The 19,688-nt window shown below is 38.9% G+C and overlaps 1 protein-coding gene across 3 annotated transcripts in view; it reads right to left on the bottom strand.

Moving 5' to 3' along the window:
* Window positions 1–6,953: 6,953 nt before the first annotated feature.
* Window positions 6,954–19,688, bottom strand: part of LOC120533414 (zinc finger protein 501-like) — a 39,777-nt gene continuing 27,042 nt past the window's right edge. For all 3 annotated transcript variants that reach the window (XM_039760281.1, XM_039760283.1, XM_039760282.1), the window contains 2 exons: window positions 18,685–19,147; window positions 6,954–8,725 (listed from right to left, as the gene is read on the bottom strand). In XM_039760281.1, the coding sequence (XP_039616215.1) occupies window positions 7,653–8,725; window positions 18,685–19,114 (1,503 nt within the window). In that variant the 5' untranslated portion in view covers window positions 19,115–19,147 and the 3' untranslated portion in view covers window positions 6,954–7,652. The remainder of the gene's footprint in view (window positions 8,726–18,684; window positions 19,148–19,688) is intronic.

Here is a 19,688-nt window from a genome sequence, read left to right as displayed (position 1 = left end):
GCTGTTTTGGGCACTCCCAGCAGTGACCAGCCCAGTTACAACCAGGACAGCATTAGTAAATACTAGATCTCTAACAAATAATTCTTCACGATTTCTTTTAACGTCTCGTAAACTGGATTATTTTATGTGTGGCTGAGTTGAATGCTGGTAAATCAAATGCGTTTTTAGAACGCTTACTGCAGTACTGTACTTATTTGAACTCATCGAGGACTACTGGATGAGGAGGAGGAGTAGCAATTGTTTTTAAGAAAAGTTTTAATTGTAAGAAACTGACATCAAACTTGCATTCAAACCTAAATATGATTCAGATGGATCAAATTTATCCAGTTTTGTGTGTCACGATTACCATCCACCTAAATACAGTAAGGTTTTAAAAAATAATCTGTCCAATTTCATAGCTGGAATTATACAGCAATATGAAAAAATCCTAATTGTTGGGGATTTTAATGTTCTTGTCTGTTGCCCTACTAAACCGTTAAAGTCACAAGTCTTAAAGACCTGCACTTGTTCAGACATGGGCTTATATTTTTATTAAATCAACAGCAGCATCTAGCATAAATAAATAAATATACGAAAACATGAAGTATGGGAACATTAAAAATAATTACATCGACTGAAAATTATTTCCTAGAAGTGGGGGTCTTGCAAATAAAACTACCTACGGGTAACTTCCTGTTCTACAGATCCAGTCAGATGTTTCCATTCACTTTGGGTGAATTCTTTAAAACTCACTTTATAAGCCCTCCACAAATTTAATATTAAACCTATAAATTTGAAATATCAGTTAAGACATCGACTTTGTGCAGGGCAAAAGTCATTTCTTCCAACAATGTTCACAGACCTCAGAGTATTTCAGCTTTTCTATCTCAGATTTATTCAAACACCAAGGGTGTCTGCCTTTAAAAATTCCAGTTTGGCCATATGTTATTACAGAAGGTAGCACTTTCTCAGTCCTTCTAGTTTCAATCTTGGAAAGTATCTTAACATCATTATTGAGAAGTGAAATTGGACTGTATGAATCAATTGTACAAGTGTTTATTTTTTCTTTGGAAAAAGTGTAATGAATGCTTAGATGAAGGTTTGGGGTACTATTGTATTTTCTCTAGCTTCAATGAACGTCAGTCAGTCATTTTCCAACCCGCTATATCCTAACACAGGGTCACGGGGGTTTGCTGGAGCCAATCCCAGCCAGCACATGGTACATGGCAGGAACAAATTCCTGGGCAGGGCACCAGCCCACCACAGGACACACACACTAGGAACAATTTAGGATCACCAATGCACCTAACCTGCATGTCTTTGAACTGTAGGAGGAAACCGGAGTACCCGGAGGAAACCCATGCAGACATGGGGAGAACATGCAAACTCCACGCAGGGAGGACCTGGGAAGCGAACCCAGGCTACCACTGCACCACCATACCGACCGCTTCAATGATTGTTGTTAATAATAATGGACCTAACTTAGTTAAATTTCCTTTTATAAAATTCAACTGGGCCTGCTGCTATCCCATTTTGAGTAAGTATACAGCTTCCAGAACTTGTGCATCAGTGGATCACTCTCTGGGCTCATCTGAGATGTGTGCTGACACATCACTATGACCTCTTCTGTTCCCTCCATAGTACCAAAAATACGTTCAGTGAGGACATTTGACTCCACTCCTTCTGGTCCCCCCAACTATAAATCCTAAAATTTCCATGAGGCTCAATGAGCCTAACAGGACTTAGAAGAGCAAGAATATACAGTGGGTACGGAAAGTATTCAGACTCCCTTCAATTTTTCACTCTTTGTTATATTGCAGCCATTTGCTAAAATCATTTCATTTTTTCCCTCAATGTACACACAGCACCCCATATTGACAGACAAAAAAAGAGAATTTTTGAAATTGTTGCAGATTTATTAAAAAAGAAAAACTGAAATATCACATGGTCCTAAGTGTTCAGACCCTTTGCTCAGTATTTAGTAGAAGCACCCTTTTGAGCTAATACAGCCATGAGTCTTCTTTGGAAAGATGCAACAATTTATTCACACCTGGATTTGGGGATCCTCTGCCATTCCTCCTTGCAGATCCTCTCCAGGTTTGTCAGATTGGATGGTAAACGTTGGTGGACAGCCATTTTTAGGTCTCTCCAGAGATGCTCAATTGGGTTTAAGTCAGGGCTCTGGCTAAGGCCAAAAAGTTCTATCTTGGTCTCATCAGACCAGAGAATCGTATTTCTCACCATCTCAGAGTCCTTCAGGTGTCTTTTAGCAAACTCCAACATAGAATTAAGGCCAAAAAGTTCTAAGTGGTATGTGTGGAGACATCCAGGAACTGCTCATCACTTGTCCAATACAGTCCCCACAGTGAAGCATGGCGGTGGCAGCATCATGGTGTGGGGGTGTTTTTCAGTTGCAGGGATAGGACGACTGGTTGCAATCGAGGGAAAGATGAATGCGGCCAAGTACAGGGATATCCTGGACAAAATCCTTCTCCAGAGTGCTAAGGACCTCAGACTAGGCTGAAGGTTTACCTTCCAACAAGACAATGACCCTAAGCACACAGCTAAAATAACTAAGAAGTGGCTTCACAACAACTCTGTGACTGTTCTTGAACGGTCCAGCCAGAGCCCTGACTTAAACCCAATTGAGCATCTCTGGAGAGACCTAAAATGGCTGTCCACCAACGTTTACCATCCAACCTGACAGAACTGAAGAGAATCTGCAAGGAGGAATGGCAGAGGATCCCCAAATCCAGGTGTGAAAAACTTGTTGCATCTTTCCCAAGAAGACTCATGACTGTATTAGCTCAAAAGGGTGCTTCTACTAAATACTGAGCAAAGGGTCTGAATACTTAGGACCATGTGATATTTCTCTTTTTCTTTTTTAATAAATCTGCAACAATTTCAAAAATTATTTTTTTTGTCTGTCAATATGGGATGCTGTGTGGATATTAATGAGGGAAAAAAATTATTTTAAATGATTTTAGCAAATGGCTGCAATATAACAAAGAGTGAAAAACTGAAGGGGGTCTGAATACTTTCCGTACCCACTGTATACACACATAAAGTTCTCCAGAGCTCATGAAGCATATAACATGATTTGAAGACAGGATTCTTCATGAATGAATGAATGAAAAGGCGAGGCAGACTTTCAAATAAAAGCGCAATCCCACTTGAACGGGCTTCACATTTAAGCACTACTCTGAAATTCTTTAAGTGCCGATTTCACAATATTTTAGCAAAACATTCACGATTGGAGCATAAAAGTGGATACCTGACGTGGATTATGTGACAGGCGTATCGTGAGACTTTTTCAATTTACACTTCAAAATTACTTACGGTTCCTTAGCATTGGCCCCTTGCAGCACCTTGTCATCACTGTTCTCCATGAACACAATATTTTTTTTCTCAGCCAACACTCAGAAAGGTACAATGAGTAACATAATAAAAAGTAATAATTTTTAAAGTGCAGTATATCTTTAAAACCAGATCAAAACTCACTTTAGTTTTGTGTGCATTTATCATGAATTCCTGTTTAATATATAAAATATTCCAGTATATTCTTTTTTAATGAAGGTTCTTTAATAAGTGGTAGGCTAAGGTATTGTCTAGGGGTATCTCTTGCCTATCAACCTTGTGTTACATGCACACCCCTCAATACTCACCCCGGAAACCTCTACAGTGACAGGCTGCACCCTTGGGGTTTATGGCTTGCAGTCATTCATCTTTCCATCAGCTTCACCTAGTTTTCAACGATTGTGGCAGTTGCACAAATGTGCACTCTTGTGTTCCAGCAGGACTTGGATTAGGCAGGAAAGCAACGCTTAATACTTCGCTGACTGGTAATGTCAGTAAACACAAGGTTGTTTCAGTAAGATAAGGTAGAAAAAAATAAAAGTTTGTGATTAAACTGTGTATGATTATTTTGTAGAGAAATCAGACATATGGAACCCAAGAGGTTAAACAAATAAAATGAAACATGAATTTTTTTTTTTTTTTTTAAATCAATGTCCATACAGCAATATTTACATCAGGTGGTGTACCTGGGGAAGGTACAGAACTTGCAGTCTTTTCGTGTTAAGGCTAGAACACCATTACCAGTGGCAAGCTTAACAATGATGTCAAGTTCAGCCCTCTCAGACATTTTCTTTTATACAGGACCTCGGTGATATCACTCTTGTGGAAGATTACTGGTAACCATCATGGCTCAGAGAGTCATGTCACTTACTAAAAGTAAGTGTTGCATTAGCAAAAATCAGTAAACTTGTCAGTGCCCCTGTTACTTGACAGTGAGACCACTCTGATCATTCATTAGAACAATCAAGATGAGAACAGGCCATTCAGCCCAACAAAGCTTGCTAGTCCTATCCACATGATTCTTCTAAAATACTGTAAGTTTTCAAAGTCTCTAAAATCCTACTCTTACTCATATGTAGCTAAATGCAGTGACATGCTGGATAAAAGATTCCAATCACATATATATTCTGATAAACGCAAATGAGACAAAAACACGAGAAAGAAAAAACTATTATATAGGTTGGCAGTATTTTGGGTCCATTGGCCACGTTCTACAATATTGAGATCACAGTTCTCTTGTATTCACTCATGTCTTTACACTTGCTAATCTAAAAATGATAGCCTACCAAAATACACAGAAGCAGAGCTAGGACTGACTACACCAGCACCAAGCTAGAAATGTCCCACTAATTCATGTCACCGATGAGAACTTCTTCCTTGTCATTGATCTTTTCAACAGCATTTGAGATACCAACAAAAGAGTCTGGTGAGAAAACTCTTAAGAAGAGTGTGAGTAAAACACTCACTGCTCATTATCAAGAAAGAGGCCCAGGGTCTTGGGTAGATGAATGTAATTACTGGAGTACCAAACCATACAGTGGAAAGGCAGGCCATGGGGAGATTGGTTAGTTTAGATATTTCATAGACATATTCTGATCTCCGTATCAGAATATTTCTTCAACCAAATTTCTTTAACCAAATGTGGGGAAGAATATCTGGACCAGGTGTCTTCCCACAAGCAGCAGTTTGGTTTCTAGTTCATAGGCTGCTACCTCACACCATTCCATTCCTTTCATCTTCTGTGTTTTGTGCTCCTGTCTGTAGTTTGTCCAAGTTACTTTATTGTTTTTGAGCATCTTCATGTATTTTTCTCCCAAATGTTTGTGCCTCAGTTTGTAATGTGGTGAGTTTACAATCAGGGAACCCCCACTTTATCTTCTTTAGAACTGTTTCAGATTGTCTTGTAGTAGTCTGTTCTGTATATTTTCTTTGTGTTTACACAGTAAGTCTTCATGTATTAATATGCAATTCTCTCATTTCACACATTTCAAACATGCGGTGATTAAGGCCACCCATCTGCATAGAATCTTTATTTTGTTCTACAGTTCATTCGATTGAAGACTGAGTCCAACTTTGTTGAGGATTCCTTGCTTTTATTTTCTTCAGTTTTTTTTATTTTAGAGGAGATTAACTTTACTGAATAATAGCGGACCTCATGTACGGCTGTAAAGTCCATCATACTGTATACTGCTGGCTTTACTTTCACTCAGTTATGGCCTTTTCCACCTTACTTGTAGTATTCGGTCCAGTACAGTTTTTTATTATTGTTGATCACCTCTCTCTTCTTATTGATTTCTGCATATTTATCCACTGATTCATTCTGCGATCTCTTCTCAAATTTCTTGGACGACTTTGTCCTTTAATGAATGTGTCATTACAGCTTCTGATACAATCTCTTACGTTGATTTACTCTTTTTCCTATGTGAATAAATCAATTTTTTTTCTTCGTGAACCACAGGATCGACTTTCCCTTGTGATTTTTGGGAGGTTTATGTTGAACAAAAACTTTGTTGTCACTTTCAATCTGCTGTACCTCCATCTCTTCACTTTACTGTTAGCATTTCAATGTTTGAGAAGCAGTTACTTTTCAGGACATTCCACTTCTGGCTAATACTTCTCCGGCTGATTCTGTTCATACTTGAGTATTTATTTCTAAATTTTTCAAATATGTACAATGTCACCTTTATATCCAATGTTGCTGCTGATACTGTTTTGTTAGCATAAATGTTTTTTTCCTGTATTATTTCTTCTTTTTTTGTTTCAAGAATCTAATTCCTCTTCATTAATTTGTTTCTTTCCTCAAGTATTCCACTGAAACATAAATTTGCATCAGTCTTCTTATCTAATTATGGAAATTTAAATAATATTTTGGTACTGCATTTGGCACAAGCCCTCCTAGGATACCACTCAGTTGAGAACTCAGGACCAGTTGTGTAGAAGTTGCAGTTCATAGTCTCCTCTTTATCTTCAGTTGATCACTTGACTCTGTTTAATATGCTTGTGTGGTTTTGTCTGTTCCTTTGTGGTGTGGCAATTGTGATTTTTATTATGGCTCTGAAGATTGGTCTTTTCTGAATATGGCTTCTCTTTGGGTCAATTTTTCCAAATTTTCTTGGTGTGCTCACTATCAAAACATGAACCCCACCCTTTAGTCAAGGTACTGTAGGCATTAGGTGGTTTTTTTTTTGTGTGTGTTTTTATAAACGTCCTTAATTTTGCAGTGAGGGTTCAGTATCACACCCAGATTGGTATTAATAACACTTGTTTTTACAACTCATATGGAGTTATGGTAATTGGTAGGATGTCAAGATGGGACTGAAAGTTTCTGTTTATTAGTCCTGTTGATCCCAGCAGAACAATCCTTTTTTTTTTTTAACCCACATTTGGCAAATCTCAGATTGCATTTCCAGCTACTTTAGTTTTTTTTTGCTTCTGTTATCAGAGTTGAGTAATCATTAGGCACTGATACCTCCATTACCCACACTTTATATGTCTGTTTTTTCCTTATCAACTGTTGTTGTTCTATGCTGCAGTCTGCTGGGAAAGCAGTTTGAGCTCAAAAGAAGCACAATAACTGAAGAAACATATCGGGAAAGCCTGCTCCATCACAGTATGAACCCTGGACACACTGGAAACCGTTGTTGAAAATAGGATGATGGAAAAAAATGAATGCCATCATGAAAAATCCCTTCCAGGAGGCACCCTTTTGAAGCACTTTTAGCCATGGGCTCATTCCACCACAGTGTCCTAAGAAGTGCTTCTGGAGGGTTTTTCTGCCATCTGCGGTTAAGCAGTTCAAAACTTCTTCCTGATGTACTTGTGCTGATATTTCAAAATTAACAAGATACGCTTACTTTTATATGTTTTTTTTTTATTTAATGACTGGCTGTATAATTTGTTGTGTGAGTCTGTATCCTTGTTTATGATTCTGCTGCTGTAAGAACCCAAATATCCCCTTGGGATTAATAAAGGTTATCTAATATCCGGTTTACTGTGCTTCTGTTTTTCTATAAACTGGTATTGGTGTATCCCAAGTGACTAACACCTCATCCTCCATTATACACTCCTTTATTGTAGTCCCAGTGTCCCTCTCTTGCTGTTAAATTGTATTTGTTTTACAGATTTTCCAGTGAATTAGCCTGGCCACTTTGTTGCATCTTTAAGTGTATAATTCTTAAGCCATCAGTACCTCGCACCCAGCAACAAGATGCATGGACAATTTCTAGCTCTATTTCTATCACTTATCAATTATTCTATTGATGTCCTGAAACACCTGTTTCTCAATCTGCTGTCTCCCTCATGAAAATTTGTTGGTCTCACTGAAGAATGCTTTCATGCGAAAACTGCTTGCCAAATTCAGAACAATAATAAGGTTTCTCTCCTGTGTGAATTCCTTGTTGGCTGTGAAGATTGTTCTTTTGCAAAAAGAATTCGCCACTTTCAGAACAGCAATAAGGCTTCTCTCCTGTAGGAATTGTTTGGTGGTCCTGTAGATGGGGCTTTTCTGAAAAGCACTTGTCACATTCAGAACAGCGATAAGCCTTTTCTCCTGTGTGAACTCTTTCAAGGCATTGAAGATTCTTCTTTTGCGAAAAACACTTGCCACATTCAACACAGCAATAAGGCTTCTCTCCTGTGTGAATTCGTTGGTGCTGCTGAAGATGGTTCTTTATAAAAAACTGCTTGCCACATTCAAAACAGCAATAAGGCTTTTCCCCTGTGTGAATTCTTTGGTGGCTCTGAAGATAACTCTTTTGCGAAAACAACTTGCCACATTCAGAACAGCCATAAGGCTTCTCTCCTGTGTGAATTCTCTGGTGTCTCTTAAGACTGCACTTCAGCAAAAACTGCTTGCCACATTCAGAACAGCAATAAGGCTTCTCCTGTGTGTGAGTTCTTTGGTGGACCTGAAGAATCCTTTTTTGCGAAAACCACTTGCCACATTCAGAACAGCAATAAAGTTTTTCTCCTGTGTGAATTTTTTGGTGGCTCTGAAGATAGAACTCTTGCGAAAAACACTTGCCACATTCAGAACAGCAATAAGGCTTCTCTCCCGTGTGAACTCTCTGGTGTCTCTGAAGACTGCTCCTCTGCAAAAACTGCTTGCCACATTCAGAACAGGAATAAGGTTTCTCTTGTGTGTGAATTCTTTGGTGGATCTGAAGACTCTTTTTTTGTGAAAAATTCTTGCCACATTCAGGACAGCAATGATGTTTCTCTCCTGTATGAATTTTCTCGTGGCTCTGAAGATACCACTTTTGCGAAAACCACTTACCACATTTAGGACAACAATGAGGCTTCCCTCCTGTGTGAATTCTTCTGTGTCTTGAAAGGACGCTCTTACTTGATAATTGTTTACCACATTCAGAACAGCGGTAAGGTTTGTATCCTGTATGAAGGTGAAAAGAAAAAAAAATTAACATGGAAGTGGACGGTGAATAAGATTTTATTTATTTTTCACATTAAGTCACAACCAGAACATTTGGCCTCAGAGTAGACAACACAACCACAGTTAATCACTGACTACTGGCTCAAGGTATTCTGGTATCAGGTATGCTCATGACAAATGTTCTGATCAAACATGAATTTCTTAGAGACCAACCATGACCAGAACTGAAGTCCAATAGCAATTCACTATTTGGGAGAAACGACCTGCATGGTTCGAGCACAATCTCTCCATGTAACTCAGGTGTTCCCCACTAACTTTGTACTCTTCATATGGTTCTACTTTTGTATGTTAGAAAAGAATTAATGAAAATGTAAATATCTTGAAATGTCTCGTTTTCAGTTGTTTATGCAACAATGATTTTATGAAGTTAAAAATTTTATTTCCAGTATTCATTTTAAGAAGCATATGGTCTATTTTCAGGTACTGCAAAGACAATTTCAGTGAATTTCATTTCATTTCAATTTCATTTTATATTTATATAGCACATTTAAAAGATGACAAGTGTTGACCAAAGAGTTGCACAATGAAATCTACTAAAACAAAACCAACTTTTAAACAAAATAAAAGAATTGTAGGACACATTTTAAGAGGAATAAAATAAATTAAGGCAACAGAAAGAAAGAACCATAATCAACTGACAGCAAGACAAAACAGAGAGCTGCATACACAGTTGTTAAAGGCCTACTATAAGTACATAGTCATGAAAATAACTCATAAGCCTGCGGTGAAAAAAAGGTTTTAAATTTAACTTAAAAATATCTACTGTGGGGGAAGACTTAATGAAAAATGGAAGGCTACTCCAAAGTCTTAGCACAGCTACAGAAAGGCCCAGTCCACTTTAAACCTTAACACTAGAATTACCAGAGCCGACGAAAAAACTTGTAGATCCGTCCCACCTTAAATCGCTTCTTAAATCCCTTCACACCTCTCCGCTAGCGTCCTTTATCCTCTAAATGTGCTGATAAAGAGAAGCTACAAGCAGCCGGCTACTCCATCCCCCCACCAATTTATAATGTGCACGAACTTCAGCCAGCTCATGCCTTGAATGATTATCTGGGAGTGAAGTGGAGTTTTAGAGTGGAAATAATAGATCGTTATTTGGAACACACGCATTTCATGTCTGTTCCATTTCTACAGTAATCTGTGTAAACACATTGTTAAAACAAACATTTTTTTAATATTCTAGTAGTAGATGACAAAATGTAGGCATAAACTATATAATGTACTAGCAAAATACCCGCGCTTCGCAGCGGTGAAATACCCGTGGATTAAATAAAACCTACACAATAACTATAAAAATCGTAATAAATGAACAATGAAACAGCGGAGAACCCGTGGATTAAATAAAAAGGCTGCTTCGTTGGCGAAGCAAGGAAAAAGGACTTTCTTATATATCGTTCGTTTATAAAACAGTGCAGAAGCTCAGAGAAAGCTGCTTCCTTCGCAAAGTAAGGAAACGACTGAAGAGACGGCAAGGCAGCTGAAGCGCTGCATTATGGGATCTGTAGTTTATTGTGTTACCAGTGCTTCATATCCCCGTGCCATTAATAACAATAATACAGTATATAAAATGATCTCGGGCGGATATAATTACACGCCGGGCCGGATGTTGCCTGCGGGCCTTGACTTTGACACATATGGAGTAAATAGAACTCGAAAAGATATATTTTTTCGTACTTCGAGCCCGCGTGCTATTGTGGTTTTGCTTGCATGCCTCAATAAGTCATCCTCCCCTCGTTCTTACTTTTTTACCGTTCATCTAATGAATACACTGAGTATGGCTTTACCAAAACAATCATTGATGGCGAATAAAGTATCCATTATTCGAGTATGTAGAGCGGGATATATATATATATATACATATATATATATATACCCAGCGCAGCGAGAAGTAGTGTGTTAAAAAAGCTAGAAAAGAAAAGGGAACATTCTAAAAATAACGTAACATGACTGTCAATATACAGTATTTGTTTTGTGAGTGTTACTGAGTGTTGCTGTCATCAAGGATTTGATTATCATTATTTCTTTCAATCAGGCTCGTATTTGTAGGATGTGTTGTGTTCAAGTTACATTCCGTGTTTGTCAATCGTTGTAAAGATGACAGGTTTCATTCATCGATTCGTTTCTTACTGCATCAATAAACAGCTCGTCTTCTTCTTTATCTGAGACCTGACACACTGCATGCACGTTTTTTTTACACTGTCTTCCTTTAGCGGGACATTGTCATTTTCCACCGTGTGCTTTGTTTCCGTAGTAGTTGGATTTATGAATATGCTTGTATGTATAAGACGCTTCATATTTTTTGCTGCCTTTTCAATTGTGTAATTCGGTTTTTGTTCAGCACTCTTTGGAACTGTTGCTTTTTATCTGTGCACTGCGTCAGTTCACGTGAGCCGCTCGGTGTACATGCATCGAAGTTTCCCAGCTGTGCTGGTGCCATCTCGTCTATGTCCATGGCTGTATTTAATGTTACCTTAGTCCTGGCACTTAAAACTTTCTCTCGCAGTTTCGCTGAGTTTGTGTCAAACACCACGCTGACCATCTCATCTTCCTCTCCATAAGCACAGTCCTTAACCCGTGAATATTTAGTGGCAGTTTGCTATTGCATTGCCGCTGACGGACGGCCTTATATGGGCAGGCACTAAATTACAAACGCCAGCGGCAGCCTGTCTATGAACTTAATTTAAAGTGTAGGTTTACATCGTGCTTTGTTTCCGAAGTAGCAGAACTCATGAATATGGTTGTATATGTCACTCGCTCGCTGTTTATTGTTTTGCTGCCTTCTCAATTATATAATGCATGTTTTCTTCAGCGCTTTTTGGGCCTCTTCCTGGTTTTCTACGTATCATGCGTGATTACGGAGAGGCGTGATGATGTCACACCTAAACTCCGCCCCACGGCGTTCAAGCTCATCTCCATTACAGTAAATGGAGAAAAACAGCTTCCAGTTATGACCATTACGCGTAGAATTTCTATATAAAACCTGCCCAACTTTTGTAAGGAAGCTGTAAGGAATGAGCCTGCCAAATTTCAGCCTTCCACCCACACGGGAAGTTGGAGAATTAGTGATGAGTCAGTGAGTGAGTGAGTGAGGGCTTTGCCTTTTATTAGTATAGATGAAGACTGAAGTCCAAATATAAAAAAAAAAACACTTTCACAAAAGGTACAAATATAACACAACAATTGCGCTTTTATTCAAAAACTAGCAAAATACCTGCGCTTCGCAGCGGGGAAGAAGTGTGTTAAAGAAGTTACGAAAAAGAAATAAAAATAACGTAACATTTGCTTTCTATTCGTTTGCATAAGCACAGCCCTTCACCAGCAATTTTGTGTAGGAATTTTAGACTTACTGTTCAGGTACCCATTTCCTTTATTTAATCTGTGGCTTCTCTGCTGTTTTATTGTTCGTTTATTACGATTATAGTTATTTGTTGATTCCCTTCTTTGGCTGGCTGACTGACTGCCCATATAAGGCGCTGCGGTGTCTTCATTCCTTTCCTTGGTTCGCAAAGGAAGCAGCCTTTTTATTTAATCCACTGGTTCTCTGCTGTTTTATTGTTTGTTTATTACGATTGTTATAGTTATTGTGAAGGTATTTAAGAGTTAGTTTACTATTCAGGTACCCATTTCCTTTATTGTTCCAACCGTACCCCCATTAACATGTCTATCGAGAAGATCACCATCAATCAAAGAACTATCACTTACCAAGTGATTTCCATGCTCAGAGATGGCACCTGCCTTTTCCATTCTCTTTGTTACATATTGCACGGCCATATCAGGCTCACTCTTGATATCTGGAGAAACATTGTGTCTTATGTATTGGATGACTGGGACAGGTTCAAAGTGTGGACTGACCCCACATCGTCTCATTAAACTTGTATCTCGCGAATATCGTATTTGTCGTAGGCATGACAAATGCCAGTGGCAGTGTGTCTATAAACTTAATTTAAACTTACAGCTCACACCCGTGCTTGGTTTCTGCAGTAGCTGCACTTATGAATATGCTTGTATGCGTCACTTGCTTCATATTCTTTTACTGCCTTCTCAATTGTGTAATGCGTTTTTTGTTCATCAGTCTTTGGAGCTCTTCCTTGTTCTCTGCATACTGCGTTCACAGCCAGTTCACGTGAATACATGCATAGAAGGTTCTCAGCTGTGCTTTTGCTATCTCGTGCGATGTCCACGGCTTTATTTAATGTTAGCTAAGACCCGGCACTTAAAAGTTTCTCTCGAACTTTCGCTGAGTTTGTGCCAAACACCACCCTGACCATCTCATCTTCGTTTGCATAAGCACAGTCCTTCACCTGCGAATATTTAGCGGCAGAGTGTTTCTATTGGATTGCTGCTGACGGACGGTCTTATATGGGCAGGCACTCAATTACGTGGGAGGCGTGACAATGAGGGACGCAACTCCGCCTCACACAGAGACCGAGCTGCAGGCTATGGCTGTATACAGTGCATCCGGAAAATATTCACAGCGCATCACTTTTTCCACATTTTGTTATGTTACAGCCTTATGCCATAATGGATTAAATTCTTTTTTTTCCTCAGAATTTTACACACAACACCCCATAATGAAAACGTCAAAAAAGTTTACTTGAGGTTTTTGCAAATTTATTAAAAATAAAAAAAACTGAGAAATCACATGTTTTGCTCAATACTTTCTTGATGCATCTTTGGCAGCAATTACAGCCTCAATTCTTTTTGAATATGATGCCACAAGCTTGGCACACCTATCCTTGGCCAGTTTCACCCATTCATCTTTGCAGCACCTCTCAAGCTCCATCAGGTTGGATGGGAAGCGTTGGTGCACAGCCATTTTAAGATCTCTCCAGAGCTGTTCAATCGGATTCAAGTCTGGGCACTGGCTGGGGCACTCAAGGACATTCACAGAATTGTCCTGAAGCCACTCCTTTGATATCTTGGCTGTGTGCTTAGGGTCGTTGTCCTGCTGAAAGATGAACTGTCATCCCAATCTGAGGTCAAGAGCGATCTGGAGCAGGTTTTCATCCAGAATGTCTCTGTACATTGCTGCAGTCATCTTTCCCTTTATCCTGACTAGTCTCACAGTTCCTGCCGCTGAAAAACATCCCCATAGCATGATGCTGCCACCACCATGCTTCAGTGTAGGGATGGTGTTGGCCTGGTGATGAGTGGTGCCTGGTTTCCTCCAAACCTGACGCCTGGCATTCACACCAAAGAGTTCAATCTTTGACTTATTAGACCAGAGAAATTTTGTTTCTCATGGTTTGAGAGTCCTTCAGGTGCCTTTTGGCAAACTCCAGACGGGCTGCCGTGTGCCTTTTACTAAGGAGTGGCTTCCGTCTGACCACTCTACCATACAGGCCTGATTGGTGGATTGTTGCAGAGATGGTTGTCCTTCTGGAAGGTTCTCCTCTCTCCAAAGAGGACCTCTGGAGCTCTGACAGAGTGACCATTGGGTTCTTGGTCACCTTCCTGACTAAGGCCCTTCTCCCACGATCGCTCAGTTTAGATGGCCGGCCAGCTCTAGGAAGAGTCCTGGTGGTTTCGAACTTCTTCCACTTACAGATGATGGAGGCCATTGTGCTCATTGGGACCTTCAAAAGCAGCAGAAATTTTTCTGTAACCTTCCCCAGATTTGTGCCTCGAGATAATCCTGTCTTGGAGGTCTACAGAGAATTCCTTTGACTTCATGCTTGGTTTATGCTCTGACATGAACTGTCAACTGTGGGACCTTATATAGACAGGTGTGTGACTTTCTAAATCATGTCCAATCAACTGAATTTACCACAGCTGGACTCCAATGAAGCTGCAGAAACATCTCAAGGAAACAGGATGCACCTGAGCTCAATTTTGAGCTTCATGGCAAAGGCTGTGAATACTTATGTACATGTGCTTTCTCAGTTTTTTTATTTTTAATAAATTTGCAAAAACCTCAAGTAAACTTTTTTCACGTCATTATGGGGTGTTGTGTGTAGAATTCTGAGGAAAAAAAATGAATTTAATCCATTTTGGAATAAGGCTGTAACATAAGAAAATGTGGAAAAAGTGATGCGCTCTGTGAATACTTTCTGGATGCACTGTATATGTACATAAGTAGGTTCCAGTTATGACCGTTACGCGCAAAATTTCGAAATGAAACCTGCCTAACTTTTGTAAGTAAGCTGTAAGGAATGAGCCTGCCAAATTTCAGCATTCTACCTACACAGGAAGTTGGAAAATTAGTGATGAGTCAGTGAGTGAGTGAGTGAGTGAGTGAGTCAGTGAGGGCTTTGCCTTTTATTAGTATAGATATAACTGTAGAAAAAAAGCCGCCTTAACATGCGACATTGACACCCATTTATTATGGCCGCCTCCGTGGCGCAATAGAATCAGTTGCTGACTGGGAATCAATGGTTGCGAGTTCGATCCTGCACCACTCCGTTTTGAGAAGTAAACTGCTCTTATTCTTGCTATTCTAGAACAAAAACATACATTTGATTTCAGTCTATAACAGCCGGTGTAATTTATGATACTTGTAAAGGTTAGCTTTTTTTAAAATTTTTTATTAGTCAGTTTTATTATCTCATTTACGTTCACGAGCCCAGACAAACCCCACCCCCACATTTGACACTGCTGTTTTCATATAGACTCGCTATAACAGAGGTAAACCCGGCTCCCTTATATGTCGGAGCAAGAATGCACATCGCACTTTTGCCATCACTGTACTTTGTATATGTATATGGGAAACTCTGCATTTTACTTGTACCTTTACGCTGTAGGAAGGCTCTTTTCTCATAGGAGACTGTGTTTCTTTAACGTGACAAGTGATATCCTTCATATCTTCTATAACTGTGATAACCAGTGTGATTTTCAATGTTGTTGTAAGCTGGGCTGGTTACATTACTTCAACAGAAGCCCACTGAATTAACAAGTCGATTAAAAAGGCAGGCTTAGTTATGGGACACACGCTGGACCCCATGGAAATCATAGTGGAGGAGAGAACTAAAATAAAACTGAGTGCCATTATGAACAGTGCTGCACATTCTCTCTCTGTTACACCAACACAGAGCACTTTCAACAGGCAAATTGTTCAGCAGATGTGTGTCAAGATAACACTATGGGATTTCTCTATACCAAAAGTGGTATGGCTGCATAATGCCTCACTGGGAATGGGACTCCCAAGGCAGAGACTTTCTTTTAAATTTTCTTACATTTTTTCAGTCATTCTGGTCTGTGTTCAGACCATAATGTGTATGTGTTTGTGCACATTTACTTATCTATTCATGTATGCATGTATTTAATTATTTTAAGTGCACTGTAAAAAGCCACATTTCTCAATGGGGACAAATAAAGTTCTAAAATACATTATAGGGAAGCTAGTTTTTCACTCACACCATCACTACACAGACCGACAGGACCTTGGACTCTCTCAAGTTTCAAAACACTGACTTTCTAGCATGAAACCACCCATTATTCTTCAAGGGGGTTAAGACAATCTGCCATCTTACACTGCATGAACTCCGAACAGTTTATCACATGTAATTTAAATTGGAGTGCGGAGTCGGTAGCATTGCCCTTCACCTCTACAGGGATACGTAATAAATATCTAACTTGACAAAATGTCAAAGGCATACTCAGTAAAACTGTCAAACCAACATCTCACCTGTTACTTGGTCTGTTGTGCGATGGCCAGCATTGCAATTTACTGCTAAGCCCGTCTGAATATGACCTGCACCAAAGTGCTTTAAAATAAAATGCTCTAAAGTCTGAATGTTGGGGAGCCTTTGCGGGAAGCTTTTCGATGCCTCACTTCAGAGATTTATTCACTGTGAAGTTTATATGGCACAGACATTTGTAACACCACTCTTTGGTTCGTTATTCACATATTTTCTGAAAGGAAATATCTATTTATTTGTTTATTTTTAATTTAGATATCCTGATGGGCTGTATGCACAGTGAAAGGTTCTTTAGGCTCATGTTATGGGAATTACTCCATTAAGATTGGACAATTGATTTTTTCTATTGAAACAATACAATAGCTTTAAAATACTGCTGTTTAAACAAATAGATGTGGCAACAGCATCTCATTCCTTAAAATTTATGAAAAAGTTAAAACAGAAAATAATCACAAGTCAGGAGCCAGTAATTGGACTGAAATTTAATTTGCAGGATAACTTAGTTTCATTTTTGTGAGTTTGTATTTTGAGATTATGAAATCCCATTTGAAAGGCATTTTAGCATTAGTTTCACAAAACAATATTTGTGATGTTTCTTTAACTCCAAAAAGCACAATTTCTCCAAATCTTACAAATACAGAATATGATATTTTTTTCCATCACACCATCATGACTGTCAAATCTTTTCCGCCGTGTCAATTTTAATTTGTTTTTAAATTGAGAGGATAGATCAGTGTTGCATCAAAACTCTGTGAATTAGGAACAAAAAGACCTCTAAATGACCCCAGTGGGAGCCACCAGAAGGCAGGGTGCTGTTGTGTCAAATTTCCCAATGTGAAGCTTGTATTTTCAACATTTCCCCAAGCATATGAAGACAGCATAAGAGATGCTGACTGGCCTTGTGGGTTTGTCTTCGGCCCTCATTAGAAATTAAAGGGCTCATGACTGTCATCAACCTGTGTCAGCTCTACAACAAAAAGTAGCAAGGCCGCCCTCCTTAGCTTCAGGAAGTCACCAGTTTGTGATACAAGAGAGGCTTAAATCATGGAAAGACCTCCAACACACCAACCCAGTTACACATTTAGTCAGTCCAGGCTACAAGGCATTTCAAAAAGTTAATCGAGAAGGGAGGTTGTAACAGAGATGAAGAGGCAAAAACGGCCAAGATTTTATATGCATAGCCCTGTTGATACAACTTAACATTTAGACTTTAAGGCCTTTCAAAGGTTACACTGAGAAACAGAACTTAATGGTTGGGGTAATGCTGGGTAACCCTGCTAGTAAATATTAAAATGCAAGAACTGAAAGAGGAAAATAAATAACACCTATATTTACATTTTTTTCTTATATTCCCCAAACATAATTGAATAATAAGACATAGGTTTTTTACTAAAATAGAAATTAGATAGAGAGATAATCAGGAAAGAAGAACGCCTAACAAGTGTGTTTGAGTTTTTTGTGACATTCTTGAAGATCAGAGCACATTGTTAGGAGGAATTCACACAGAAATCCAGGAATTTCTGAAGGGCTCACAAACTTTTTCTTACTTTAGAAAAATTTAGACAAGAATAGGTCATTCAGTTCAACAAAGCACGCCAGTCCTATTTTCTAATTCTTCTAAAATAACATCAAGTCAAGTTTAAAAAGTCCCTAAAGTCTTACTGTCTACCACGCAACTCGTCACTTTTTCTATGGGTCTGTAGTTCTCCATGAAAAGAAAAATTTCCTAATGTCTGTGTAAAATGTACCCTTAAATTTCCAACTGTGTCCCAGTGTTCTTGATGAACTCATTTTAAAGTAACAGTCTTGATCCACTGGACTAATTCCCTTCATAATTTTAAACACTTCAGTCATGTCTCCCTGTAATTTTCTTTTGCTTAAGATAAAATGCTCAGCTCTTTTAATCTTCCCTCATAATTCATTCCCTGTAGCTCTGGAATCAGCCTAGTCGTTCTTCTCTGGACCTTTTCTAGCGATGTTACGTCCTTTTTGTAGCCTGGAGACCAAAACTACACACAGGACTCCAGATGAGGCCTCACCAGTGTCTAATAAAGCTCAAGCATAAATTCCATGCAATTCAGTTCTATTTTTGTACAGCACTCTTTATCAAGATTATGCTTATAGTGACTGCAGAAATGTACAACTGCAATGCCAGATCAGAAACTTACTAAACTTTACAACATCAAAGTACATTAAACACACTGTAAATCATATCAATTTCAATCAATTTCTAAGTTTCTATGTTAATTTCTGACTTACTTTGCATAAACGTCTTTGTAGATGATGGCCCATCTTCCTTAATTTTAACAGATAGAATTTCCTCATTCCCCTGATTGTCAGAATGTAACGTTTCAGAGCAAACATTGATAAGCGGCTCTGGTGATGAATAACGTCTGCTTTGAGTAGAAGTGTCAAAGTCAGTCTTCACTCCATCTTGACACCCAAAATGAAGTCTGTCTTCCTTGACACTCTCCATTCTTTGATTTTTGTGCATCTCTGTGCTGACAGACTTCTCTTCAGCCTCTTCTTTAATGACCACTAACCCAAGTTCACAGTCCACTTCCCTAATGTCCAGACTTTCATGTTCAGGGTGGAAACACTCCCATTCACAGTTCTCCTCCTTCATATTTGCGGTCCTTTTCTCCAGTATATTGGAGTCAGCCTTACATTCCTCCTTTCTCACATCCATCAAGGCGTTACAGCAAAAGGCAGCTGTTTTACTCTGTGGAAAGATGATGGTTGGATTAAAAAAAAAATGCAGCCTTCAGATCTAAAGACATCTACATTGAATTTTAAAACATCCTTTCAGATAAGGTTTATATAAACTAAGACAGTACATAGCATGTTCACTGGAAGTCATTATTCCTCACATAAAATCGGCAGGTGTAAAACAAACTTGGGAGTGGACTAAGGGTTCAAACTGGAAGAACATGACCATCTTCCACAGTTGGGGCTCAGGCAGTTTTCATTACTTGAATCAAACAGGTTTGCTAGCTTTGGCTGATGTGTAATTTATGTTGCTTGCGTTAGATTTTCAGTTGTAAGTTAGACAAACACCTTTGCCAAATGACTGCCTAATAAACACCCCATAAAAAAAAAAAAAAAGGTCAATTTTTATTTCTGCTTTGTTTTGTGTTTTGTTGAATGGTGGACTTCACCTTTGCACAAGTAAACAGTTCTTTGACCCGACATCCTCAAATCCTGGAAAGACCACTAAAAGTGTTTAAAGATAAAAGCGCTGTTAGGATGGTAAGCAAATTTGC

Source organism: Polypterus senegalus, chromosome 8 (genome assembly GCF_016835505.1).
Source record: "Polypterus senegalus isolate Bchr_013 chromosome 8, ASM1683550v1, whole genome shotgun sequence".
NCBI classification, from domain to species: Eukaryota; Metazoa; Chordata; class Cladistia; order Polypteriformes; family Polypteridae; genus Polypterus; species Polypterus senegalus.
The sequence above is the reverse complement of the archived record's forward strand: the minus strand, read 5'-3'. Positions and strand labels throughout refer to the sequence as shown.